The sequence below is a fragment of the Podarcis cretensis genome (genome assembly GCF_951804945.1).
Source record: "Podarcis cretensis genome assembly, chromosome: 10".
NCBI lineage: Eukaryota > Metazoa > Chordata > Lepidosauria > Squamata > Lacertidae > Podarcis > Podarcis cretensis.
This window is the reverse complement of record NC_137179.1, coordinates 57,605,097-57,632,360: the sequence shown is the minus strand read 5'-3', so window position 1 is coordinate 57,632,360 and position 27,264 is coordinate 57,605,097. Positions and strand designations below refer to the sequence as shown.

General features: G+C 43.7%; 1 protein-coding gene across 2 annotated transcripts in view; it reads left to right on the top strand.

Annotated features, from left to right (window-relative positions):
- Nucleotides 1–23,985, top strand: part of FAM3C (FAM3 metabolism regulating signaling molecule C) — a 36,321-nt gene extending 12,336 nt beyond the window's left edge. Inside the window, exons 1-10 of one of the 2 annotated variants that reach the window (XM_079994465.1) lie at nt 5,698–5,797; nt 9,771–9,829; nt 10,554–10,658; nt 11,375–11,404; nt 13,104–13,227; nt 17,013–17,071; nt 18,664–18,714; nt 20,072–20,156; nt 21,476–21,602; nt 23,109–23,985. In XM_079994465.1, coding sequence (XP_079850591.1) covers nt 9,817–9,829; nt 10,554–10,658; nt 11,375–11,404; nt 13,104–13,227; nt 17,013–17,071; nt 18,664–18,714; nt 20,072–20,156; nt 21,476–21,602; nt 23,109–23,198 — 684 coding nt within the window. In that variant the 5' untranslated portion in view covers nt 5,698–5,797; nt 9,771–9,816 and the 3' untranslated portion in view covers nt 23,199–23,985. Of the gene's footprint in view, nt 1–5,697; nt 5,798–9,770; nt 9,830–10,553; nt 10,659–11,374; nt 11,405–13,103; nt 13,228–17,012; nt 17,072–18,663; nt 18,715–20,071; nt 20,157–21,475; nt 21,603–23,108 lie in introns of those variants that run through there. The other variant, XM_079994464.1, reaches the window with a different exon arrangement.
- The last annotated feature ends 3,279 nt before the right edge of the window (nt 23,986–27,264 follow it).

Sequence of the window (27,264 nt, the reverse complement as noted above, 5' to 3'; positions counted from 1 at the left end):
GTGAAGAGGGAAGACCCATGTACGTAACCATGTTCTCCTTGGAGAAGAGGTGGAATAGAAATGTCATAAGTTCAGTCATACCTCGGGTTACGATCGCTGTCGGTTGCGCATTTTCAGGTTACAGATGCGCTGAAACCCAGAAGTACCGGAACAGGTTACTTCTGGGTTTCGGCGCTCGCGCATGTGCAGAATAACTAAATCGCACTTTGCGCATGCGCAGAAACGCCGAATTGTGTCATGCATGCACAGACGCAGCGCTGCGCTGTGGGTTTAGAATGTGCCTCCTGCACGGATCACGTTCGCAACCTGAGCTTCCACTGTACATAAATTATTGTTTAATGTTGATTGGAACAAGAAGATCTGAGAATGCAGTTTATAAACCGCAATTTCTGGAAGCTGCATTAAGGTTTTGTTTTGTTACACTAAAGTGGTGTATAAATTTTATGAACTCCTCTCATGTTCAGTGCTGTAGATCACCATTACCGGGATTTCAAAGGTGGAATTGACATCAATGGACGCATTTAGACATAGCAGTAAACCATAGAACAGCTTTGGGTTTGTATGTAAGGTAATAAATTTGGAGCCAAATCTGTAACAAACTTCCATTTCTGATTTTCTCCAAATGTGGGGAGGCTGGTTTATAGTAACAAGAGAGTTAGGTGTTTTGATAACAGCAATCAGTAGTTCGTTTCTCGAACTGGAACCTGGCCTGTTAGCTCCTCGAGGGGCTTGGAATGCTTGGATACCAATCCTTGTTTTGATCAATTAAAGGGTATATCTTCCTTCCAAACCATACAGGTTCCTTGTGTACTTCCTTCCGATTGCACTTGTAATTAAGCTACCTATTTTCCCCTGAGAGAGGCAAAGGCGTATGATGTAACTTCAATTACTTTCAGTGCTAACTATGTCTTTTGATGAATTGTACGACATAGTGCGTAACAGGTGAGATAATTGCCTTTCTCTTTTAAGAATGTATTTCCCCACCCATTCATGAATGAATGAGCTGTTCCCCTCCCCATTGAATGCAGCTTATATCTTAAATGGAGAGATTCATTCAGTGTAACAAAACATTTTCTTCAAACATGGGCTTGATTCATATCTAACACCAAACTATGAGTGTCCAAATGATAGGACTTTTTTGTGCTTTCCCCGATTTTTTAATGATTTATTTATTGTAATACCCCCCCTTGCCATACGTCTGGGTTTTCCTGGACATTTTGCCAATTTAGTAAAAATCCACCAGGCCACAGAATGGCTGCCCAATTCCCGGATGTGTCCAGGAAAACCTGGATGTATGGCAGCCGTACCAAATGAGGCTTGTGTTTGCATGCTCCCTGCTTTCCTCACAAACTTTATCTCTCTCACTTCCCTATTCATGCAGAGCATCGTCTGCCATTTTATCCAAATTTTGCAACTATAGGGCAGGGTTTAGCTAAGGAGTCCTGCCAGTGGAAGCCCTGTTCAAGGACTTTCACTTGCACCACGGGGCTTCCCACCGCCTTGGAAGTTAGCTCTTGGGCAGTCAGACTTATCTAGTTTATATATCAAGGAATGAAACTTGTATGCTTCCCAGCATTAGAAATTTGCCAGGCTCATTTTGCACCTGGCTATTAGCGGGTGGCGCTGTGGGTTAAACCACAGAGCCTAGGACTTGCTGATCAGAAGGTCGGCAATTTGAATCTCCGCGACGGGGTGAGCTCCCGTTGCTCAGTCCCTGCTCCTGCCAACCTAGCAGTTCGAAAGCACGTCAGTGCAAGTAGATAAATAGGTACCACTCCGGTGGGAAGGTAAACAGCATTTCCGTGCGCTGCTCTGGTTCGCTGCTCTGGTACGCCGGCTCCCTCGGCCAATAAAGCGAGATGAGCGCCGCAACCCCAGAGTCGTCTGCGACTGGACCTAATGGTCAGGGGTCCCTTTACCTTTATTAGCCACTTGGGACCAAGTGAAGATGACCAGGCAGCAGGATGGCACCTGACATCTTGGCCATCTGGAGGTGCATGCCCAGCAACACATCCTGTAGAATTCTCTCCACAATCAGAACGAATTTCAGGAACCAAAAAGTGCTATTGAAAAATACGACTTTCGAGCCATCAGGCCCCCCAGATGGCAACTAGGCATTCCGTTTTGGTGACTGTAACCCTGGTTTAAGGAGCCATTTAGCACCTAGCTTATACATCTGAGTTTGTAACACTGATACTTTCCACCTTCTGGGGCTTTTCATGCACAGAAGTAACCTGGCCACAGTTATCCATCTCTGATGAACTCCACAATAGACCACCGCAACAACTTTTATGTGAGACTTCCTTTTAAAGAGTTTTTGGTGTGCTTTGCTTTCCAGTATTCCTTAACTCAATACATTACATGTTTATTTCATTTTAGACAATTTATTTATTATAGAGAAATGTTTATCAACTTATTTTACTGTTTAGTTCTACTAGAATCAGAGATTCCCAAGGCATTGTCATAAAGGCAGAATTAACTTCCTGATGCTTTCACAAATGAGCACCCCATGTTTTTCTAACTCAGTGAGAACACTTTGAATTGATTTAACTAACATAGCATTTTGTCTTTTGTTTTTCTGTGTCCTCTAATCTCCTGCATTCATACAAAAACTGCATTGTTATTTGACTGAGTCTGCACTTTCCCCTTGTTCTACAAGTATCTCATGCTGCATTCTAATCTGCCTGATAGTTAAAGGGGTGGATGGAAAAACCTGTTTCCTGGTCAAAACCAGTGTTAGAAACTCAGATATAAAAGCTAGACTCCAAATGGCCGCCCAAACAAAATGTCTAGTTACCATTTGGGGGCAAGATGGCTCTATTTTTCAAATTATGGAGGGATTGCGATTGATTCTCAGCTAAACATCTGGCTAGTTCAGATGACAACCTTGAGCCTAGGTTAAGAACTTTGAAAACATAAAGAAGAAAAATCACTTGATCCAGGGACAGTCCACATATGTATTGTCCTATTCCGACCTCTTTTTCTTATTGGTGACTGCCCCTTCTCAGGCTGCACAGAAAAGGCATTTTGTTGTCTGAAATTCATTCCGATTGTGAGGATTAAATATAACTGATAGAATTCTACAGGGCGGGGTATTTGTGTGTGAAAACAGACCAGATCCAAGGATCCCCAGATGGTAGAGATGTCAGGCCTCATCCTGGTGCTGAGGCATCTTCAAGTGGTCAAAAGCCAGGTGCCAAATGCCCCTGGTGCCTGGCTAATTTCGAACACTGGATTCAGCTGAAAGCTGAGTAAGCTCTCCCTGAATAAAGTGAATGTGAAGGCATCTGTGGTAGAAACTGAGATGAAAGCTAGGAGTGAAATGGCACCTTAAACCGAGGTTATGGACGCAACAATGGAACGCTGGAAGGTGTGTAGATATGCCTGTCCACCCCTGCCCTCAGGAAAAGTGTTGGCACTAGGATGTACATAGAGAAAGTAGAGCACAACTTGTGTGCAACTTTCATAATTTGCCAGGCGCATTTTGCACCGGGTTATCAGCCACTTGTTTACCTTTCCGCCGGAGCGGTACCTATTTATCTACTTGCACTTTGACATGTTTTCAAACTGCTAGGTTGGCAGGAGCAGAGACCAAGCAGCGGGAGCTCACCCCGTCACGGGGATTTGAAGGTTTCCGTGCACTGCCCTGGTTCGCCAGAAGCAGCTTAGTCATGCTGGCCACATGACCCGGAAGCTGTCTGCGGACAAACGCCGGCTCCCTCGGCCAGTAAAGTGAGATGAGCGCCGCAACCCCAGAGTCAGCCACGACTGGACCTAATGGTCAGGGTCCCTTTACTTTTATCAGCCACTTGTAATCAAGTGAAGATGTCCGAGCGCCAGGATGGCACCTGACATCTCCACCATCTGGAGGTGCCTGCCTTGGGATCCTGGGATCTCGACTGTTTTCACACACCAGCAAAACATCCTGTAGAATTTTCTCTGCTATATTTTATCTGCACAATGAGAACGAATTTCAGGAACCCAAAAAGTGTATTGAAAAATACAACTTTTGAGCCTTCTGGCCCCCAAATAGCAACTATACATTCCCCTTTGGCGATTGTAACCCTGGTTTAAGGAGCCTTTTGGTGCCTAGGTTATATAGCTGAGTATCTAACACTGCTTGTGTGGAAGAAGTGAAACTTTTTCTAGGTGGTAGGGACTGCTTCGGAAGCAAAGACGAACTTGTATTTTTGGCTGTTAATAGGAAGTGGAGGAGGTGTTCGAGCAGGAAATGTCAGTGGGGGAAAAGGCACAGAGGCAAAGAGGAATGAATATTCAGTGATCTGAGAAGCAAGGACATGAGGGAAGAATGAGGAAAACACTGCTGACTTTGCTTGTTCACGTGACTGATAGAATCGCCATGTATTTTCAGGGTGACTGTGGTGAAAAAGAGATGAAAAATGTTTACATTTTCCGAGGGTACTATAGTACCCTACAAGAAGTTGCCATCGGGTCAGGTTTCTAGATAGCTTAAAAAAAAATAAAAAAAAATGCAGAAGCCTTAGATCAGTCTCTCTCCATGTCATGCAAATACGGATGTAAGACCTCTGGGTTTTCCAAACTTCCTGCTATTATAACAGGCCTTCCAAGTGTCCCCGTTTTCCAGCGGCGGTCCTGGTTTCTGATCTGATCCTGCTTTCCATTAGGATGTCCCTATTTTCATCAGAAAAATATTGGAGGTGTAACGGGATAAAGGGGCTGCTTGTGCATAAGCGAATAAACGCTTACCGTTTTGTAGTTAGTTTTAAACTCTCCCTCTCCGCGCAGCCATAAGTGCGTGACTGCCTTAATCGCTGGCAGAATCCGTCAGTGGGCGTTTCCTGAATTTCTTCCAGCATAAAAGTTCTTTGACAGAAAGTCTCCTCCTTGATTCCCTGCGCGACAGCGTTCTGCGCAGAGTGGGCGTTCCAAGAGGAGGTCCTGAGCTCTCCCCACTGGTCTCGCTTGAAGCGTCTCTGAGCCTCATCTCTGCCTCTGTCTCCTCCGCCTCCCCTCCTGCTTCAGCGGAAACTCTCCCTCTCCCCCTGCTGGTTCCCTCCTCCACATCCGAGGGTCTCCCAGCATCAGAGCCTCTCCACCACCCTAAGCTCCGATGGCAGTTCCCTGACAGGAGGGTATGAAGTCAGGAGGAGATAAGTATATATACAACCTTTAGAAGACATCTGAAGGTAGCCCTGTATAGGGAAGTTATTTTTTAATGTTTTATTATGTTTTTATCTGTGTTGGAAGCTGCCCAGAGTGGCTGGGCAACTCAGTCAGATGACCAGGGTATGTATGTATAATGTATGTATGTATGTATGTATGAATGAATAAACAGGATGTCCCTATTCTCATCAGAGAAATGTTGGAAAGTATGTTATAAAGCCTCTGCAGGCACATTTTAAAATTTTATATATTCATTTTGTAATGAAATCGTATTTTTACTTAATCGTTGCAAGCCACCAAATAACTACTTTGAGTAGCATATAGACACATAGTTAAATAAGCAAACCACTCACTGGTTTAATCTGGATAATTTCATAAAACTCAGCTGAAGAGCAGTTGAGATATAGCAGTTTAAAATGTCTGAAGCGCTGAACTTGCAAGTAGGGGTTTAAAAAAAAAGTAGGGGTTTTAAAAAAATAAATGCCAAAGGACAGGGTTGGGGCAGCAGACTCAGGAGAAGTATTAGTGCATAGAGATGTGCGTTCTAAACGATCAGAGTAAGGAAGACCGTGGAATGTATATTCAACTGTTCACCTGGTCACCATAGGCAACCACAAATTCTGCTTAGGCGAGTATGCAGAATTCCTCCCGGGTGAGAGTTTGGGCTGGCAGAGAGGCAAGGGTGCTCTGCAAGCCAAGCCCAATTGGTTTCTGCAGTGGAAGTGAAATTGCTTCTTCTCCCTCATCCTGGAAGCTGATCAGGCTAGCATGGCTGAGGCATTCAGCATGTTCTGTTGTCAACCCCAGCTCACCTGCCAGCTAGGGGAAAACGAAGATGGTAGGCATGGCTGGAATCAGCTGAGGAGGGGCTCATTTTCCTGTAGTCACTGTTAGAAAAGGTTAAAAGGTAAAGGACCCCTAGATGGTTAAGTCCAGTCAAAAGCGACTCCGGTTGCGGCACTCATCTCGCTTTCAGGCCGAGGGAGCCGACGTTTGTCCACAGACAGCTTTCCAGGTCATATGGCCGGCATGACTAAACCACTTCTTGCTCAAAGGAACACCATGACGGAAACCATAGCGCACAGAAACATCACTTAACTTCCCGCCACAGTGGTACCTATTTATCTACTTGCACTGGCGTGCTTTCGAACTGCTAGGTTGGCAGGAGCTGGGACAGAGCAATGGGAGCTCACTCGTCGCGGGGATTCGAACCACCAACCTTCTGATCGGGAAACCCAAGAGTCTCAGTGGTTTAGACCACAGCGCCTTTTAGGCAGTGTTAGAAACTGAGATATGAAAGCTAGGAGCTAAATGGCACCTTAAACCTAGGTAATAGGCGCAACAATGGGATGTCTAGGCGTGCTTTTTTTTTTTACAAGCCTAATGAACTGCAGCTAAAATATTATGTTCATTTTTCACATGGTCTAGTCCTTCCCCTGCCCACCCCCCTGATATTCTTCAGAGGGTCTCTTCTCCAGTCTTCGGAGAGTAGCTGGAAGTGGGGAGGCAGAAAAAGGTCCTCCTTTCCTTCCACACTGCAGCTTTAATTGAAATCTTAGGCGCAACACTGCACCCAGAGCTCAGAAACTAATGAAGTACACCTAGAACAATGGGAATTTCGAAACTGCCTGCAGCATGGGTGGGGGAAGAGGGAGGCAAAGTCCCCACTGTGCTATCTGCAATGGCTCCCTGTTTGTGGAATGCTCTCCCTAGGGAGAGTTGGTTGGCACCTTCATTATAAACCTTAACCAGGCCTTTGGCTGATTGACATCCAGTGCCCTTCAAAAATGTGATGGGGAGGGGGGATTTGTTTTTATTATGTATTTTGTGTTCTTATATTGTGATTTTTTGTTGTTGTGCACTTCCCTAAGACCTGGGTATAGGGCGGTATACAAAAGTAATAATAATAAAAATAATTAGTGGAGGAACTGGAAGATTGGGGCGACAAGGGGAAAGTCCGAGGGGAAAGCATGGCAGGAGCTACAAATAAAAAAAATGGCCTGCTTAAGAGGGATAAAATTTCCTGCATTTCAAGGTGAGGTCTGTTCACTTTCCATTTTGATGCTTTAGATGCTGGAATGAATTTGTACAGCCCCTCAACCTTGACTCTTCTCTTTTACATTGAACTCCCTTTTTCTTTTCTCTTCTCTTTATTCTTCTTTCTTTCTTTTTCTTTTTCCTTTCTGTTCCCTGAATTGTTCAGAAAGAGTTCCCAACTCTGCTTGGTGATGTGGAACAATAAAAAGATAATGCAGGCTTTGGTCATAAGCTTAATATTGTGGCTTAATTCAGACAAATTATGGTTGCTGCTGCAGCTGAGCAGATGTGATGCTATAAAATGATCTGATTAACAGCACGTTTATGAGACTGCCCAAACTGAACTGCCTTGAAATTGGAGTTTTTAAATAAGTTAATTTTAGTGAAATGGAAATGGAAACGTGGAATAAATTGGCTCTTACAGGCATATTTTAAATTACGTTTATGTGCGGAAAGCCTATTGAAAGCATTGCTTGGATTTTGAAATACCTGCTCAGGGAATTCTACAAGTGTGGGAGATGACCAATTTTCCAGAAATTGTTGCTGCATGTTAGAATTCCAGATGGTCAAGTCTTGGTGTAGAAATCGGTGCATCTGCGGTAAAACATTCAACTGAAGCTGGGTTGCAGGCAGCAGATCCTGTTGAACCAGATCTCTATCTTGGAGAAATATCAGTGTGCACCCAACCTGCTTTTATATTTGGTTTACGCTGTAAGCATCAGAGAGAAGGAAGGTGCACGTGCCTTTTGAGATTAGCTCTGTTCCAGCCTGGAGAATGTAGGAAGAGCTACAAACAATCTTCCTCCAAAACACATTTGAATTAATGCTAATCTAGCTGTGCCAGAGTCCTGGCTGTTAGCCCAGTGCCCTATTTTCTTGAGCGGGAAAAGGATCCTTAGAATGGGCTCCCCCTCCCTATTTTTATGAAATTTTAATTTAGGAGCATTCGGTGAAAGACAAAATTAGTGAGGAGTATGTGAAACTGGTGGGGACGCGGGTGGCGCTGTGGGTAAAACCTCAGTGCCTAGGGCTTGCCGATCGCATGGTCGGCGGTTCGAATCCCCGCGGCAGGGTGAGCTCCCGTCTTTCGGTCCCAGCTCCTGGCCACCTAGCAGTTCGAAAGCACCCTTAAGTGCAAGTAGATAAATAGGTACCGCTTTATAGCGGGAAGGTAAACGGCGTTTCCGTGTGCTGCGCTGGTGCTGGCTCGCCAGAGCTGCTTCGTCACGCTGGCCACGTGACCCGGAAGTGTCTACAGACAGCGCTGGCCCCCAGCCTCTTAAGTGAGAGGGGCGTACAACCCTAGAGTCGGACACGACTGGCCCGTACGGGCAGGGGTACCTTTACCTTTACCTATGTGAAACTGGTAAAGTTGTGATACTTTAGTTTATTGGTTTCGCCAGTGTTGTACAGGTGTACAGTACGTAGAATCGAGTTATTCAACAACAGCCTTTGAGCATGCAGGGGGGGAAATCATATTAATATTAAGACTGGAATCCTAGGAGCTATTTTACGCACAATCAAAACTTGCAGGCACCCTCTGGGAAATTGACTCTTCCTTTTTGAGAACTGGGTCCCTCTGTCATATATTGCAAAGTGCTTTTCAAATCTCTGTGGGATTTCAAAACTGTTTTGCATGCAGCATGGGGGACTATTCAAAGCAGTTCAGCACACAGAACTAGGTTTCGTTTTTTGCACCTTCTTGGTTTTGATAGTAGTACAGTTGGCGTCATTCTTCCTGTGCAAACATTTTTCACTGAGTGAGGGTATGCCAAATGAAGGCAGATGGTTTACTCTGATTCCACCCCCCTTCCCTCCCTAGCCTTTATTTTTAATCCATACAGCATATAATCTATTTGGAATTGGTAGGTGCAAATAAATACAGCTCATGGTGCATATTCACAATTCAATTGCAATACGAATGAAAATAGATACATTTATTGATTTCCATAGGAGAGTTCTTAGAGCACTTGTAATCTCTAACAAATCCCATGGCTTCTCTTTTTAATTTTCTGTAATGTTGCCTCTTCTTACCTAATTAAAGTTGTGCAGTGTTCCAAGGAAAACAGAAGTATGGTACTTTGGGTTAAGTACTTAATTCGTTCCGGAGGTCCGTTCTTAACCTGAAACTGTTCTTAACCTGAAGCACCACTTTAGCTAATGGGGCCTCCTGCTGCCACCGCGCCGCCAGAGCACGATTTCTGTTCTCATCCTGAAGCAAAGTTCTTAACCTGAAGCACTATTTCTGGGTTAGAAGAGTCTGTAACCTGAAGCATATGTAACCTGAAATGTATGTAACCTGAGGTACCACTGTATGAGGCTCAGAGTGCCCAACCTAAAATGAAATGTATACAGATAACCCTTGCAGCCTCTTCTTGTATCCTGTCTTAGTTGCTTACCAAAATAATTTCTAAAAGTCTCCAGATTTCATTGCATGGTGAAATTATATATTTTTTATTTGGGATCATGGTGTTGTTGTCATCAGCCCATTATAATGTTTTTAACAGCACTGATTAACAAAAAATGCTCTGCTTGATGGTTCTAGTACAGTATAACTGAACACTGCTTTTATCCCTTCATTCTCCTAGGGAGCTGGTTAAATGCAATTGTGTCAATAACGAAAGAAGGGCAACCATGAGAATAGCAGGTAAGAAGGACCACCTCGTTTTTTGGCTGGTGAAACAAGATACGTTAGTCTGCACAGATATGAAGATCTGTCCTCACAACGTTTCACAGTTCAGTTAATCATGAGTGTTTAGTTTTGAAATGGTCAGCTGTCATTTAATTCATTGGGACTATATGGCCAGGCTGGTTTAAATTATGTGTGGTTTGAGGTGTATCTGTTTTTTCCTGCTTTTCGTAGCATATTAGTATATTAGGAATGGGAGCAGTCAGGAATGGATTTTGGTATGTTTAAGGTCTGGGAAGTTTTTCTTTTGTTATATAAATGTTTTTATTTCAGTTTTATAATACAAATGAATAAAAAGAGGAGCAAAATGCAGCAGCACTATTCAGAGCAGTCATACACGTTCATGCCAGAATTAATACATTTCACCAGTCCATTTCTATAATAAAGTGCCATGTGTAAGATACGTATTTTAGAGGTACGTTGCAATATATACAGATATATAGTTTGGGGGGGACCATATTTGATAATAAGCTCTGTATTCTTTATATTCTAATAAAAATTATTTGAAACAAACAAACAAACACAGCAAGGCTTGTTTTTGTGGGCCAACAGCTCTTATTCCTTTCCCAGCAGCGTTCAGAGTGTTGCTCTTTTTGATCTAGAAGTCTTAGATGCCTTGACAAATGTGTTGTTGCATCAAAATAATAGCAGTTGGTGATAACGCATCCTTTTTTCGGAGCAGGAGCTGCGAAATTGGCGGTAGCGGTAGCTGTATTTCTGCTGACATTTTACGTCATATCCCAAGTATTTGAAATAAAAATGGACGCCAGCCTAGGGAACCTGTTTGGTAAGTGATTTGCTTCTGTTGTTTTCCCTGCATATAATTTCAGCCAGAATTATGCTGCTAAAGAGTGTAATCTTACACACATCTATTCAGATTTAATTCCCAATGAGTTCAGTGGAGCTTATTTCCTAGTAAGTGCATACAGAGTTGCAGGCTAGGTGATTTGTGCATGTTATAATACTGCTTTGAAAGAATTATTTCTCTTCTGAGCCTCGTGTTCTCATATATGCTGTGATGTTTAACTAAACCGTGCTGGGTGGTTTTGTTTTGTTTTTGTTTTTTGCAAATTGCTTATCAGCAGCAAGTAAAAAAGAGTCCTGCTTTTATTTATTCTATTTTATTTCATTTGTTACTAATTTGTTAGTGTTTTGCTTCCTGTTTTATATACAGGAAAAGTTTTATTTTTAATCTTTACTTATAGCAAATAAAACTTTATAGAACCTAAAATGGCTTTCTTTAATGAGCCAATAACTCAATCACACAATTTAGAATGGAGAAATATTAATTTGTAGGCAGTTATCCCATCCAGTAAATATACTGTTCCATGACAGCACGTTCTGCACTCAAACTGGAATTGTACAGCTTCTGTAGGCCAGCATTGTCTAACCTTGGAGAAAAGCCATAACTTTTAAGCCTTCTCTTCTATTTGATAGACGTTGACATGTTTTTTGTTTGTTTGAACGTGATTAAGGAATAATATAAAATGTTATCTCTTTCAGCAAGATCACCACTGGAGCTACCTGCACGGCGTAAGTATCGCATAGCAGGGTTTTTACTTTTTCGTGTTCTATGTTCTTAGTTCTCCTATAAACCCAAAATAAGATGCACATGACCCACAGGCAATCTCCAGCCTACTCTCTTATCCCAACTTTCCTAAGAATGACTAGACTACATGTGAATTTACACACAGTGGCAGAGCAGGACCATAGGGGCTGGGGCAGAAAGCCTTGGTGGAGTGGTCATGAGCCCTGGGTTTGAGTTTCCTTGCTTAAAACCCTTCCAGCTACTAATGAACTGAAGCGAACTCCATCACCTAGATGGGGCCCTAAAAGGTACCTATTATTCCTCCTTTTTCTTCTTCTTCCTGGATGGAGACGTTCCCACTTCTTGACTCGGGCTTACAGTAAAGCCATTAAAATTGTTCAGGAGTGTTTAACAGTTGCTTTGATCACTTTTTCAAAGAGGTGGCTCATCTCAGACATGGTGGCTCATCCTCTTGGCACTGTACTCACAATAATAATAAATTATAGACAGACAGACAGACACACACACACACACACACACATACCCAGCCCATCTGGCTGGGTTTCCCCAGCCACTCTGGGAGGCTTTCAACAGAATATTAAAAACAGGATAAAACATCAAACCTTAAAAACTTCCCTAAACAGGGCTGCCTTCAGATGTCTTCTAAAAGTCAGATAGTTGTCTGTTTCCTTGACATCTGCTGGGAGGGCGTTCTATAGGGCGGGCGCCACTACCAAAAAGGCCCTCTGCCTGGCTCCCTGTAACTTCGCTTATCGCAGGGAGGGAACCACCAGAAGGCCCTTGGAGCTGGACCTCAGTGTCCAGGCTGAACGATGGAAGTGGAGACGCTCCTTCAGGTATACTGGGCCAAGGCCATCACTGGGATGGGTCAGGGCCAAGGCAGCAACAGCAAGGTTTGCGGGAGCATCTGTGTGGGGCTGCTGAACCTGGAGTTCCCCTGACATCGCCACCTTGCTTCATCCTGACCACTGCAGTGCCACCACTGGGAAGATGCCACTGCCTCCACCCCACCCTATATGAACCGCCACTGGAATGTTCAGCTCCAGATTCACACATTCTTTATGTTCTGCCCAGTGAACATTACAGTGAGCTGTATCTTGACCCGGGTCCCCATTTTTTGCTGGACCAGGACTCCATCAATCCTAAAGAGGATGGGCAATGGAAGCTGTAGTCCCAACAACATTTGGAGACTCAAGCTTGGGGTAGCCATTGCATTTACCTCCATCCTTCTGTGTAATTTGTGGAGCCTGAAAAAGAAAGAGCCGTATACAAACAGCTGGGCAGCTCTGTTGGTTTTAGAGCGTGGTGCTGACAGTGGCAAGGTTTCTGGTTCAATCCCAGCTGCATATTCCTGCCTTGCAGGGGGTTGCTTCCAACTCTATGAAATATCTATATCTCACATTCCAGAACGCATGAATTTGCACATGTCTGCTCTAGTAGAAGTTGGTGGGGTAAAGGATGCTGCTTTTATTTCCCAGTTCTTAACCGTTAACATAATATTCATCAAGACAAGTGTCTAATTTTTTTGGCTTCACAAAACACTTTTTCAGATGATTTTCTTTAAAAAAAACCATCCTGTTGAAATCAACGTGTTCATGCTGTATAGTCTTTAGAAAGAAAGAGAAGAGAACATCTGATGTTATATCGTTTTTCTGCTAATGGAATTTCTTTTTCCCTCCAAAGCTACAAAACCCCCGAGATATAAATGTGGAACGACTAAAATTTGTCCAGAGAACCATTTTGCTTTCAAAATGGCTAGTGGAGCAGCCAACGTCGTTGGGCCTAAAATTTGCGTAGAAGATAATGTGTACGTATCACCTGATTTCTCTTCTGTTGGTTTCCGGAAGGTAGTTTTGGATAATTTGCACCCTGGTCTTGAATAGAAAAAGTGCCTTGGCTTCTGTTTTACATTGGATTGGCAGGATATAGGATTTCTTAATAAACAATATCTGATCCAGTCCAGGGAAAATGGGAAGAGCTGGTGTTTCTGGCACCAAAACGCATGGTACGAGAGAAGGGTGGATGAAGCCTGTCTTTGTTTGTTTTTAAGCAACCACATCCATTCTTCCAGTTTTGTGTTGATGTGCCAAACCGGCAGTGTGGAAAGTGGAAACAATAAAATTTATGGGTATCTTGCGGTTATGAATGTTAATGCGTGTATGTTCCACATGCTTCACATAACTGCACTCTGTTAAGATAGTCTGCTCCTTGGATAACGTCATAAGACGTCAAGCTGGAGGTTACTCTTTTAATTGCAAAGGGTTTTACCCAGACTTGGCAGTCAGGTCCTGGTTGGCAGAATGGAGAAGGGTGCAGATTTGGGCATTTCTTCCTGCATCTCCTCTCAAGATGCTCTAATCTAGAGGGTCCTTCCAGGGACGCGGGTGACATTGTGGTCTAAACCACTGAGCCTCTTGGACTTGCTGATCAGAAGGTTGGTGGTTTGAATCCCTATGACGGGGTGAGCTCCCGTTGTTCTGTCCCAGCTCCTGCCAACCTAGCAGTTCGAAAGCATGCAAGTGCAAGTAGATAAATAGGTATCGCTCCGGCAGGAAGGTAAACGGCGTTTCCGTGCGCTCTGACTTCCATCACAGTGTCCCGTTGCACTAGAAGCGGTTTAGTCATGCTGGCCACATGACCCAGAAAGCTGTCTGCGGACAAGTGCCGGCTCCCTCGGCCTGAAAGCGAGATGAGCACTGCACCCCATAGTCGCCTTTGACTGGACTTAACTGTCCAAGGGTCCTTTTAGAGCAGCCTTTCTCAACCTGTGGGTCCCCAGATGTTGTTGAACTACAACTCCCATCACCCCTAGCTAGCAAGGCCAGAGCTCAGGGATGATGGGAGTTGTAGTCCAACAACTTCTGGGGACCCACAGGTTGAGAACCGCTGTTTAAGAGGGTCCTCCCACCCCTCTGGAGGTTTATGGGGGACCTGGGAGGACTTGGGGAAGAAAGAATTGCCAGAAATGGCTTCCTGCCCCTTTCCACTGACAAAAGCCTTCCTTAACCATCAGCGGAGTGACACGGTTGGATACAGCCCCAAATGTTCAGTAATAGGTTAGGTTTTGTCACTTTTTACTGTGATTAAAACTGGGACGCAGGTGGCGCTGTGGGTTAAAGCCTCAGCGCCTAGGGCTTGCCGATCGAAAGGTCGGCGGTTCGAATCCCTGCGGCGGGGTGCGCTCCCGCTGCTCGGTCCCAGCGCCTGCCAACCTAGCAGTTCGAAAGCACCTCCGGGTGCAAGTAGATAAATAGGGACCGCTTACCAGCGGGAAGGTAAACGGCGTTTCCGTGTGCGGCTCTGGCTCGCCAGAGCAGCGATGTCACGCTGGCCACGTGACCCGGAAGTGTCTCCGGACAGCGCTGGCCCCTGGCCTCTTAAGTGAGATGGGCGCACAACCCCAGAGTCTGTCAAGACTGGCCCGTACGGGCAGGGGTACCTTTACCTTTACCTTTTTACTGTGATTAAAATGGCATTGTAAGATTAGAAGCATTTGTGACCATGGGGCAGCCGCTTTCCTCCATGCGGCTTCAACTCATCATCAGGGTCAGTAGCAGAACTTTCCCCACACACCGCCACTTAAGTATACAAAACTCGAAGTCCATTTCTGCAAGATTAGTATCCAGCACAATAACATATATATCTCTTTGCAGATTTTTTTGCTCAGCACAGGCCATTTTCCCTAGTGGAGTTAGTCTCATACTCTGCTTTATAATGTACCAGGATGAAACCCTGTCCATACTCGTCTGTGTTTTTGTATCCTGGATGCAAATTTACTGTGGAGTGCTGGAGATAATGTCAAGGTTTAAGGACGGATTTGTACTAGTGATTAACAGCCATGCCAAATATTTGCATGGCTTCCTTACTGTTCTGCGGTATGCACCACCATCCCAAAAGGGCTCAGCCCTGCCAGTCCAATGCTAGCCTTACTCAGAGTAGACTCATTGAAACTAATGAACATGACTAACTTAGGCCCATTGTTTTTAATGGATCTTAATTGGATATATTCCAAACCTTTTCGTTGGGGGGGGAGTATTTCTGGCCCAGCTTCTCCGGAGTCCCTTGTCATCTGCTTTCATCTTTCAACTTTGAGAGTTACTGGAAAGAACAAATTGGTCTTGCATTCTTGTGCATGTTCATATTAAGAGTTTTCTTCTTTCAATCACTATTTCTCTCGAAACTTCTAGAGCCATTGTTTGGCCTCCTTGGTCCTTTGCCCTTTCACCCCAACCAGTCAGCTGGCTCCAGAGCTTCCAGATTGATTTATTTCACTGCAAGATTAGATTACTTATCCAAAGGCCAGAGTTGTGATCTGGAACCTCAGGTGACATCTGAGGGACTTACGAAGTAGGAAAAGAAGTGTTTCCTGATGTATCTGATGAGGTTAATGTCCTCCTTTAAATGCTTCCTCCATTGTTTCATAAGTTAAGATGGCACTCAGGCTGTGCTGAGCAGGGCTGCAGGGTCCCTTTTAAGGTTTGCAGCTTGGGGGCTGCTTTCAGATCTGGCTCTTAACTGGGCATCCCCAAGTTCACCTGTGTCACACAACGTCTTTCTCAAAGCTCAGTGGGCACACCTGGTGGCGTCCTTACCCAAGTCATCCTCTGTTGAAATGTTAATCCATTGTTTCTCAAACGTGGGTCCCCTGTTCTTGTTGGGACTACAACTTCCATCATCCATGACCGCTGGTCCTGCTAGCTATGGATGATGGGAGTTGTAGTCCGGCAACAGCTGGGGACCCACGTTTGACAGACGCAGTGTTAATCGTACACTCTGAATGGAATTTCAAACCTTGAAATACTTCTCCGTCTTCCTGTCCAGGTTCCTTTCTACCAACACTTCAGCAAGAAACCTAAAGTGATGTATTGCTACCCCCTTGTGGTAAATCCTATGCATCACAGTAGCTAACTCACGACGGAATTGGTAAAAAACCAAAACCCAACACCTGTATCTTAAAAATGAAATACAATACTTGGCTCACAAATGCTCTTCTGCTGTGACAATCTGATGGTCCATAAAGGACATCATGTGTGCTGAACCCAAACCATAACCCAGCAAAGGCCATATCAAGAGTATTTTTTCTTCCATAGCCCAACTCTTGTTTCAGTTTCTATACTCTGTAAGATAGTGCCAGAAAAGCTGCTCTGTAGATGGACCTGTTGTTTAACAGGAAGTTGATTAAGATGGTGCATGTTCTTCTTTTTATAATAATAGGAGGTTCTCTTTTCCCAGAAATGGGACATGGGTTAATTAGTCAGATTTGCTTAACTTGAAGAACTGGTCTCCCTGAATTTTAGCTTTTCAAAGTAGACCCTGGGTGGACTCCTCTTGCATGTTAAATCAGATGCACAGTCCAATTTGTTATGCTGTCTGCCATCTGTAATAATTTAAAGTGATGATGGAAAAAGAGCCAACACTTCCTGTAGCTGTAAGGTGTGCAAATTTCATTTAGCCAAGAGGGGAGAAGTTCACATTTCTTACAGGATGTCGTTAGAAAGTATACTATACTCTCCATCACCTCCAGTTGGCAGCGGGGAGTTGGAGAGGGGGAAAGCTTGTCATAATTCCCTTTCTCTGCGGTTTTCGTTTCAGGTTGATGAGTGGAGTTAAAAACAACGTTGGAAGAGGGATTAATATAGCTCTGGTCAATGGTAAGTGACTGGTTTGGGTTTTTTAAACCGTATCAGCGTTTTTATATTAACGTTACAACTATTTCCAGGCAAGTAGTAAGGAAGCCTGAACGCTGGCACGGAGAATTAATCATAGTAGAAGGCAAATTTCACATGTGGAATGACTGGATCTAGCTACAAATGAACAGTCAGTGGTAACTTTCAAAAGTGGCTAGCGTGACCTGCAACTAAATGTTGCGGCTTTAGAGTGGTCCTGTTCAGGGTCCTTCCAGAATAATTCCATTCCACTCCCCCGCCATCATTCCCTCCCCTGCTTTCCCCACAGAACATGCCCAGTCTTCATTGGGGGGGGGTGCGTCTCTTCATCTGGTCCCCCCCTTGCAAACTTTGGGCTTCCACCAATGCTGCTGATAACCTCCCTTCTTTGTGTGTGGATGGCACCATTTTGCCAACATACAGATCTACACTTGGAAAAAGAGTGTTTATGTATTGACTATTTCCTTGAGAAGAAACATACAAAGTCTGGCTGGCACTGGTTCTCGCTTTGTTAACTGAAAGGTTTTATTCGCTCCTTCCTTCATGGCAGCCGACAGCACTGAAACAAAATCACAGTAAAACCTATAAAAATTGATTGGATCCTAGCACGCTCTTGCCTTTTTGTACTTGCTGAAGTCATTAGAAGTAATTCCAGAAAGAGATTGCTGCCATCGCCCTTTGCAAAAACCTTAATAACTTGGGTGACTCTGAGCTGAACTGTTGCCCGTTGCTTCCTAGGATGTTATCCTTTAGCAGTCCAGCCCCAAATGGGTAGAGTTTTGGGGGTATTCCTGCTAAGTACCTACTTCTTAAAACCTTCATGAAACTCTAAAACAGTTCTGATTGTGGTTTTTCGTAGTTTACATGGTGATTTTGGTTTGCTAATGAAATTGTTGGCCAATAGGAGTTCACATTTCTGCGCTCCAAAGGCTTGCGGATAGCCGCTGAAGCCTGGAGAGCGAGAGGGGTCGGTGCACACCGATCCCTCTTGCTCTCCAGGCTTCGCTTCGCTGGAGAGGCGCTGCAGTTTTCCTTCTGCACAGCGCCCCTTCAGCGAAGCGGGAGGAGAAATGGAAGGGGCTCCGTTTCTACCGCTTCGCTGAAGGGGTGCTTAGCAGAGAGGGGGAGAATTTTTTTCCCCTGTTCTCCCCCTCCTATGGTCCGGTGTGTCCTATAGAGCGAAAAATGCGGTGTTTTTTTCTAAAGAAAAAACTAATTTGGAGGACAATTTCAGTGGGGAGGACATTAGGCGAAAGCTTAGCCAAAGTTGTGTGTAATGGCTTTTAACATTCTGGTAATCACTAGCTTTAAAAATGTGGAAATCGCTCGTAGCCTCTGCTGGTGATGGCTAAAGTCAAGCAATGGCCAAAGATGGAGGTATCTTGTACACTTAGCCAGATTCTGTCTCTGGTTGTCAGCTGTGTCAAAAGCCCACTTTGCTTTGTTATAAGCACAACAATGCAGAGCCTTTTGAAGGGGCTGTTTGCAGCTTCCATGTGAGCAAAAGCTGTTCACTTTATCTGTAGCGGTTTTCGAACGTGCTATTGCGTTTAACTTACTTATTAATCCTTTTCTAGGCAAAACAGGTAGCATGGTGGATACAAAATTCTTTGACATGTGGGGTGGAGGTAAGTACTGGAATACTTGCTTCTTATATTAAAAAATCAGTATAAAATGAAAGTAGTTAAGCGAGTTTTCCTGCTCAGATGTTGAAAGAAGAACTTTGAATTAAAAATTGCATTTTGATTTAATAATAATAATAATCTCAGAATCTAGACATTTGAAACTTATTGGCATTGCTAGGTTGTTTGCAGACTTGAAATATAAAATCTCCCATCAGCTATCAAATATGCTGGCAGGTGTGTGAGCGAAACTGAATGATCTCTGCATTTTTAGCTTGTGCAGATTGCTGAATAGAGAGCTGGGCACTTTAATGGCATGATTGATTGATGTACAGTGGTGGGGAAGAATGAGTTGATTTTCTTTTGCTTCATTGCGAATCAGGTTTATATGTTAAAATGTGAAATTTATATTTTTAGCTCATTTTCATTTTGAATTATTTTGCTTTCTGATCTTTAGAGGATGCTTGGATTTAGTCCTTTACAATGGATTTTCCTTGCATTTTTTTTCACAGCTGATTTTTATGTGACAATGTTGATTTTGACACTGATGAGAATGCTCTAGTTAGTTAAGTTTTATAGAATGTAGAAATTGTCTCCTTTTTGTTTTGGTATTATTTGCTGTTTATTTGAGATGTCTTAACCTATGTTGTAAACCACTTAAGAGTTTTGTTTAACTACAAGCAGTATATAAATGTCCAAAAGCAACAATGAAACAACAACAACCATGCTTCTGAAATCTACACAGCAAAAGGCTGGGTCTGTTATGGGTGTAGTCTCAGCTCACAGCAGGAAATGAAAAGAACTAGAGCCATGCATGGAATGGAGTGTGCACCTAGAAAGTGCCCCCAGAAGATCACAGCTGGGGAACCTGTGTCCCTCCAGATGTTGAACTACATCTCTCTACTTTTGGCTGGGGCCAATGGGGTTCCAGCAACATCTGGATGCCACATGTTCCTCATCACTACGGTAGCTACGGTAGGATTTTTGTAATTGGCGTGCAGAAGTTCCATAGTAGACAAATAAATGTGGGTAGCATTCCCTGGTTGAAGGAAGTTAAAAACATTAGCATATACCATTGCATATTGGCTGTCATTATCATCAAATGCTAAACACCATGGCATGTCACCTATCACTACTGTGAAACGCCAGAAATAGAAATTTTGAGCAGTCTGCAAACACTTGGCTTCGAAATTTAGCAAAGAACATTCAGAGGTAATTCTTAAACATAAATTAGTTGGGGCTCTTAATCCCAGCAACATTGCTATTTTCCATCTCATATCTTCTTTGAAAGGAAGTCCCATGTAGAAATTTTAGCACTGCATTCGATTGTGACTGTGTTGTGCTAAACTTCTGTTTCGTTTAGATGTCGCCCCGCTTATTGACTTTCTGAAGACCATTAAAGATGGAACAATCGTATTAATGGCAACCTACGATGATGGCGCAACTAAGTAAGCAGTTGCTAAGACCACCCAAAAAAAGAGGGTTGTTTACACATAGGGAATCAGTCATATGGATAAGGACTAAGGCAGCGATATCTTAACTTGTCAGCTGCTGTAGTAGCAGTGGAGGACACCATTTCTCTGAATGTTTGACATTCCTAAGGCCATTTCCCCAGTCTGTAGGAGGTGGCTGAGCCTAAGCATTTGTGGGGAGGAGAGGATACACGTTGCCAAGGCGTGGAGATCAAGGTAGTGGGGTAGGAGAGCAGGAAAAATAATAACCACATTTTGCAACCAATGCAAATTCCTGCCTTGCAGGGGGTTGGACTAGATGACCCTCATGGTCCCTTCCAACTCTACAGTTCTGTGATTCTATAGATGAGTCTGAAAAGCCCGGGACCCAAATTTTCATGCTATGGTGGCTCATTTACCAGTGACGTATTTAGCGTTAACTCTGGAAGTGTACATTCGATTCTGACCAAACTAAGCCTCCTGATGTATACTGTTCTCCAATGTCAGGTGTGGGGCTGGTAGCTGTGGTTTTGAGAAAATGACCTTGTGGATCTAAGTAGGTCTGTGGCCTGGTCTGGCTATATAATCAGGCAAAATGACTAGGAAAATCCCTGAGACTTGAATGCAATTGCCCTTGAATAGGCCATGCCTCTGGAGTTTACAGCTGGGAGCAAGGAGAAGGGGTAGTGACCCGAGAGAGGCTAGGATAATTGCCGTATATACTCGAGTATAAGCCGACCCGGATATAAGCCGAGGCACCTAATTTTACCACAAAAAGCTGGGAAAACTTATTGACTCAAGTATAAGCCGGTTCACCACACCACAAACCTGGTGGTGGCGGCAGCGGAGGAGGAAGGAGCAGCCCAAAAGGACCCTCTCTCGAGTATAAGCCGAGGGGGGCTTTTTCAGCAAAAAAAATGTGCTGAAAAAGTCAGCTTATACTCGAGTATATACGGTAGATGAAATACATATTTTTCTTCAATGGTCATGGAAGTTTATCTAAAGCATTGGCATCCAATAACATCCATCTGTATCAAAGTGAAGGCATCACTGGACTTGAATTGTACCGTTTTGCCCAAGTAAACACAACTCGAATGGCAAACGAATCAGAATGGTTATTTGAATCGGTTGCGTAGATCACAGACAGCCAATGTTACCCTCCAGAGGTTGCTGCTGTCATTTCTGACATCTGGTCATGCTGGTTGTGGCAGATGAAAGTTGCGCACTCAGAAGCCAACCCATTGGCAACCCATGGTTAATACAGCGAGGACCTTATCAGTTCATTTGTATATTAACCCTTTTGAATCTTTTCCAAGGCTTAACGAAGAATCGCGGAAACTAATATCTGAACTAGGAAGCACATCCATCACAAACCTTGGCTTCAGAGACAACTGGGTCTTCTGCGGCGGGAAAGGAATCAAGACTAAAAGCCCATTTGAACAGGTTTGTTCCCAGGTTAACGTTTGGAAAAGCCATGTGGAGTCCAAGACTCACAGCTGACGTACCGTGGCCTCCGCAGGCAGCAGAATGAATGTGCTTGTCGAATCCTGAGATGATATGAAGGACTGCACTGCTTCAGACTGCAGACAGAGGATGCCCATTTTAATGTTTCTGCACTAAAAACATTCAAGCAACCAACCTTCCTGTAACTAGAAATCCAGCACTTTAAGAGAGAAAAGTTTTAACTTTGCAGGCTTTCTGTTTGCAGGAAGGGAAACATCGAGTGGTTTCCACCTGCAGAATGAAATGGTGTCGCCTGTTCTGCCATCCCAGCATTTTAAACACCTTACTCTGCTGCAAGAAGTCTCAGTAATACCTTTTGCCGTAATCCGAAAGCACATTGAATTTCCACTGTTCACCCTGCGAGGGAAGTTGGAACTTGCCGTTTCTGTAACAGATACGGGAACATCTCAGATAACGCTCACGGTTTCTGCATTTCCTAGATCATATCTGCATTGTTTTTAACGGGTTCTGAAAATTAGCCTCAGAGCACATTCCTCCTCTTCTGTATTGCAGCTGTAGAAATATATGCAAACTTGCAACTGCTGTTATACATCTGCATTGATTTGAATTTTCCCTTTCATTCCGTTCTGTTACACACAAGTTTCCAAAAGCCTCTGCCTTTCATGTTTCAGGCACACCAGCAAGTTAAAGTGTTTGCTCCATGATTGCTTCCTTATCATTTTATTAAAAAACAAAATGGAAGGCTAGAATATAGATTTTAAAAATACAGTGGTACCTCGGGTTAAGAACTTAATTTGTTCCGGAGGTCCATTCTTAACCTGAAGCTGTTCTTAACCTGAAGCACCACTTTAGCTAATGGGGCCTCCCGCTGCTGTGTGATTTCTGTTCTCATCCTGAAGCAAAGTTCTTAACCCGAGGTACTATTTCTGGGTTAGCGGAGTCTGTAACCTGAAGCGTCTGTAACCCAAGGTACCACTGTAAGTGTTTAGCCTTTGACCAAGGATAGCTTAACTAGGTGTCTTACTGTCTTACTAGCTCACTTCCAAACATGTTGGGACTATTCTACAGGAAGTAGAGTAAGCCTTATTAAACCAACTGTGACATACCTGGTTATGTATATATTTGCAAGATCACAGTAGATGAAAGGAGACTACAGTTGTACCTTGGGTTACAGACGCTTCGGGTTACAGACGCTTCAGGTTACAGACTCCACTAACCCAGAAATAGAACCTCAGGTTAAGAACTTTGCTTCAGGATGAGAACAGAAATCGTGTGGCGGCAGCAGGAGGCCCCATTAGCTAAAGTGGTGCTTCAGGTTAAGAACAGCTTCAGCTTAAGAACGGACCTCCAGAACGAATTAAGTTCTTAACCCGAGGTATGTAAAAAAGTTTTTATTTCGTAAATGTATGCTGAAAGCCAATTATCACTTTAGTATTTTGACTGTTGCAATTGTCACCCCACCCCCACCCCCCACCCCGTTTGCAGCATATTAAGAACAACAAAGACACAAACAAGTATGAAGGATGGCCAGAGGTCGTGGAGATGGAAGGCTGCATTCCACAGAAACTGGACTGAAGGCATCGTGAAATGGACATTTACAGTGCGAAAGGACATTGGAGGGAAAATGCACTTTCTGCTGCTGTTGGGTAGAGAATACTCTGTATGGAGGAAGAAGAATTACTATGTATGGGCACATCCCATCCAGGCTAGTATCTCGCTCAAGACCCATAAAAATGAATGGGAGCTGAGCAAACGAGCATTGTGAATCGCGCAATTCATTTTTTAAATGGGGCTTGTGCAGGGATTTATCCGGCCAGATTGTGCCCCATGTAAATACTCTCCAAGCATGTTTCCACCTTAGAATGTGCATGGGCATTGACATTTTTGAAAATCCGATTTATTTATTGTCAAAACAGAGATCCTTCTTTTGGTGTAAATGTGTACATAGGCCCAGACCGAGGAAATTACTCTTTCTAAGCATCTTCCTCCTATCCTTACTTGCTTTTCTTTTACTCCCCCACCCCCCCAAAGCACAATGTTCAGGTTATTTTATGGTAAACCTCTTTTAGAACTACCAGCATAGGCCATTAAATGTACCCAATAAATAACTGAACTGATCCTGAGCTATGTTGTAGTTTGCTCAAACAATGGTGACGTTGGCTGCAAGTGCATATCTAGTGGGATATGCCAACCTTAGCCAAAAATGGGAACTTATATTTATGCTCTGCCTCTTTGAAAGCAGCGTTCTTCTGTGATCTCTGCTCCTTTTCAAACCTTCAGATAGGTGAAGTGAAGGTTGAGTGTTGAATACAAAATTGTCGGCTGCTATAAGAAGCACAATTAAACCCTTTTAAAATGAAAACCAATGTTATATCATTGCGTTCATTGCTATTGTTAGATTATCTGTGGCCCATGCTTCTGGTTAGCGAGACATACTGCTAATAGAGCAGGATAATGTAGTTGCTTTGTGTCTGTGTGTGTTCAGCTAGACATCTTTTAAAGTTCTATAAACCACCAACTGCGCCAGTTGCTTTAGGTAGTATTGGAGAGAAACCCACCATTGGCAGTTAGTGTTATTCTGGAAGCAAGCAATTGCATGTTAAAAAGTAGACTTAATTTCTATTAGGAATTAAACTCAGCACGCATTAGGCCAACCTGGGCAGTTTTGCTACCTATCCTACAAGTAAAAAAATTGAGGAAAGGGGTTGAATATTTTGGGGAAGGGAACTCTTACGGAGCACATCTATATTATAGGACTGAAAATGTTGCCAATTGAATATCCCATTTTAACGATAGGGTTTAAAAGGGCAGACCACATCTTTAAGGATATTTGATGTTCGTTTACGATGCATTTCATCACCCCTTGCCCCCGCCATCTTCCACATGGCAGGTGTGTGCATCCTATAGGTACTGATGGTTTGGAAAATCCATGTGCCACATTTTTTGCGACTAGGCTCTAAAGGGCTCTACATGCACAGTGCACACCTCTGGCAATCGCTAGAATCCACAGACCGCTTGTTGCACCCCCCTCCACAAAAAACCACCTCCAGGAAGCAGAAAGGCAAGCTTCTTCCACAACTTGCTGGTACTTGGTGAGAACTGTGGGCCCAGTGTTCCTAAAAGTGACTCAGGCCATTTGGGTTCTGCTTAGTAGTGGGGGGGGGGCTGCAGTGGTGCTAATTTCTGCAGTCTCCATTGGGGTTCCAATTTGGAGGGTTTTTTTACTTGTACCCAACTCAGAGGCAGTGAACCTGCAGCCCTTCAGATGTAATTCAGCTACAACTACCATCCTGTCTCCCCACTGGTCTTAGAGACCTTATCAAAGTGTAATATAATTTTGATGGTGTGTTTGCTGTAGGGGATCAAGTTATACTTCTGTGTACAGTCTTGTCAAGTCTGCACTGTGTTGGCAGATAGGGTTAGCCAACCTTCCCCGCCCCGACAGTAGGAGCATTTTAAAACCAAGCAGTTGACTTGGTTACTGAGAGTTGCAGTTGGACTAATCAAATATTGTTTGCACTAAAGATATTAAAGCAATACTGATAATTATGACTTAAAATAGTTCAGAAAAGCCACCCAACTTTCCAAACCAAGAGCTGGTGACTGGAATCTGAGCTGCTTTACTGTTTTAACCTGTTCATGCCATGTTTTTTCTCCCTTCTTCTTAGCAATTTACTGTAGTCTAGCAATAAAATGCACCCTCAACCGTCAAGGCAATTATTTGTAAATACCATGCAGGTTTGTTGTTCATGTTCAGAAGAAATAAAACCACATTTCCGAGTATTATATTTTTTCATCAAATAAAAGTTTTTAAAACCCACGACCAAAAGTTTTATGGGCTCCGCCAGAAGCCCATGTTTTTACTTGGTGTACAAAGATGCTGAAAGCCTGCCTTAGAAAGGTGAAGCACAAATGTGACAAACCCCAAGCATCAATCCCCCTACACGAAAAGCAGGAATTCCTGATTGGCTGCAGCTCTGCTGAGAATCCACACAATCTCTTTGAAAAGGGAGTTTGATGCTTGCAATCTCTTGGACGTTGATCCCTGGGATCAGGAAGTATGAAAGCCACACTGTAGCTGCTTCATGCTTACATTGTGCAAAGCATGCTAGCTGTGGACATCTGCCAGGGAATTCCTTCTGAGCATAGGTTTTTTGAGTGCCACAAAACCTCCCTGCGTTCTGGAACCAACTAGGGTTTCAGGGTGTAGGGAAAGCCTATATGTGTAGGTGTCCCCTTGCAGAGTGATGCATATGTAACAATAAATAACTTTTTATTCAGTTAACGAAGGTGAAAGAACATGGTCATGTTTTAAGTATAAAGCAATGAAATACAGCACCTTAAAAAATTAAGCATATTAGATGGAAGTTGCTTGGCTACCCCGTTCAGTTGCTCCACCTGCAATAATCTTACTCATTCTCCCATTGAGTCTCTGTCTGTGCAGATGCCACGTGAGCTGCCTGCATCTCTGCTCTCAAACACATGTGATGAGTTATAAAAGATCTAAAAACCGCCTTACCAAATGGGGAAGATTAAGCTTGTCTCCATCAAAGGCGAAGGGGTAGGATCCAGATCTAACCATACTTCAGGCAGGAACCACTGGAATCAATGGGATCTAAGTTGGTTGTGGTTAAGTTCCCACCGATTTCAGTCTAAGCATGATTAGTTCTGGATCCAACCCTATAACCACACTGCCAGTTCTACACACACTTGCATGGGAAGAAGTCTCATTGATCTCAGACTTGCTGCTGAGAAGCCATGCACAAAAAACCAACCAAAGCTTATCTCAGTTCTAGAAATTTAACAGGCTTAAATAAAACACTGGATGCGAACACGCATAACTTAAATACATGCACTATATAAACTTTTAGTCGTATCAAAAATACAAGACATTTAAGCACAGATGCTTTCCTTCAAAGCTTCCATTTACATAATAATTACCATGACATCACCCTTCATTTTTGCGGAAGTATAATCAGTTCCGAAAGACACTGTTGAGGCTGCCACCCCTATGCATGCTTAGCTGGGAGTCAAAACCACTGAACTCGATAGGATCAGAACAAGCAAGCATAGGAATGAGCTGGGTTAAGTAGTGGGTTTCATGTGCATATGTATCCCAGCAGTTCCAGGAAGCCAACCCACATGTGCATAGCATTTAGGGTTTTATGTACCACACAGTGGCTGCAAAGCAAGATCTGCAAGAGCTAATAAAAATTCTGCTTTTGAGCTGAAACTTGAGGCTTGCCCAGTTCCGCCAGCATTTCTTCCCGTCAATAGTGCTGATGTTGACAAAACGCTGCTCAAGCTGCTAAGTAGATATATGAGCCAAGCTGAGTGGCTAAGCCGGCATATAAGATAACCAGTTGAGAGATTACAACCAGATGCAAATAAGTCCATTCAAATCAATGAGATGTTTCCACGAAACCGCCCATGATCCAGCAAAACAGGCCAACGTATAACACCAAACAGGGCAGTCTGCTGCCAGCTATGGAAGACGGAAGCGGACCACTAGCCATTAAAGCAGGGTGGCCCAACAGGGATTCAAATTTGGAGCGCAAGACTCTTCCTCGATCCACGCTCACTTGCCCCCCCCCCAACATATGTGACATCAGGTTGTAGCAGGTAGCGATGTGGCTTTCAA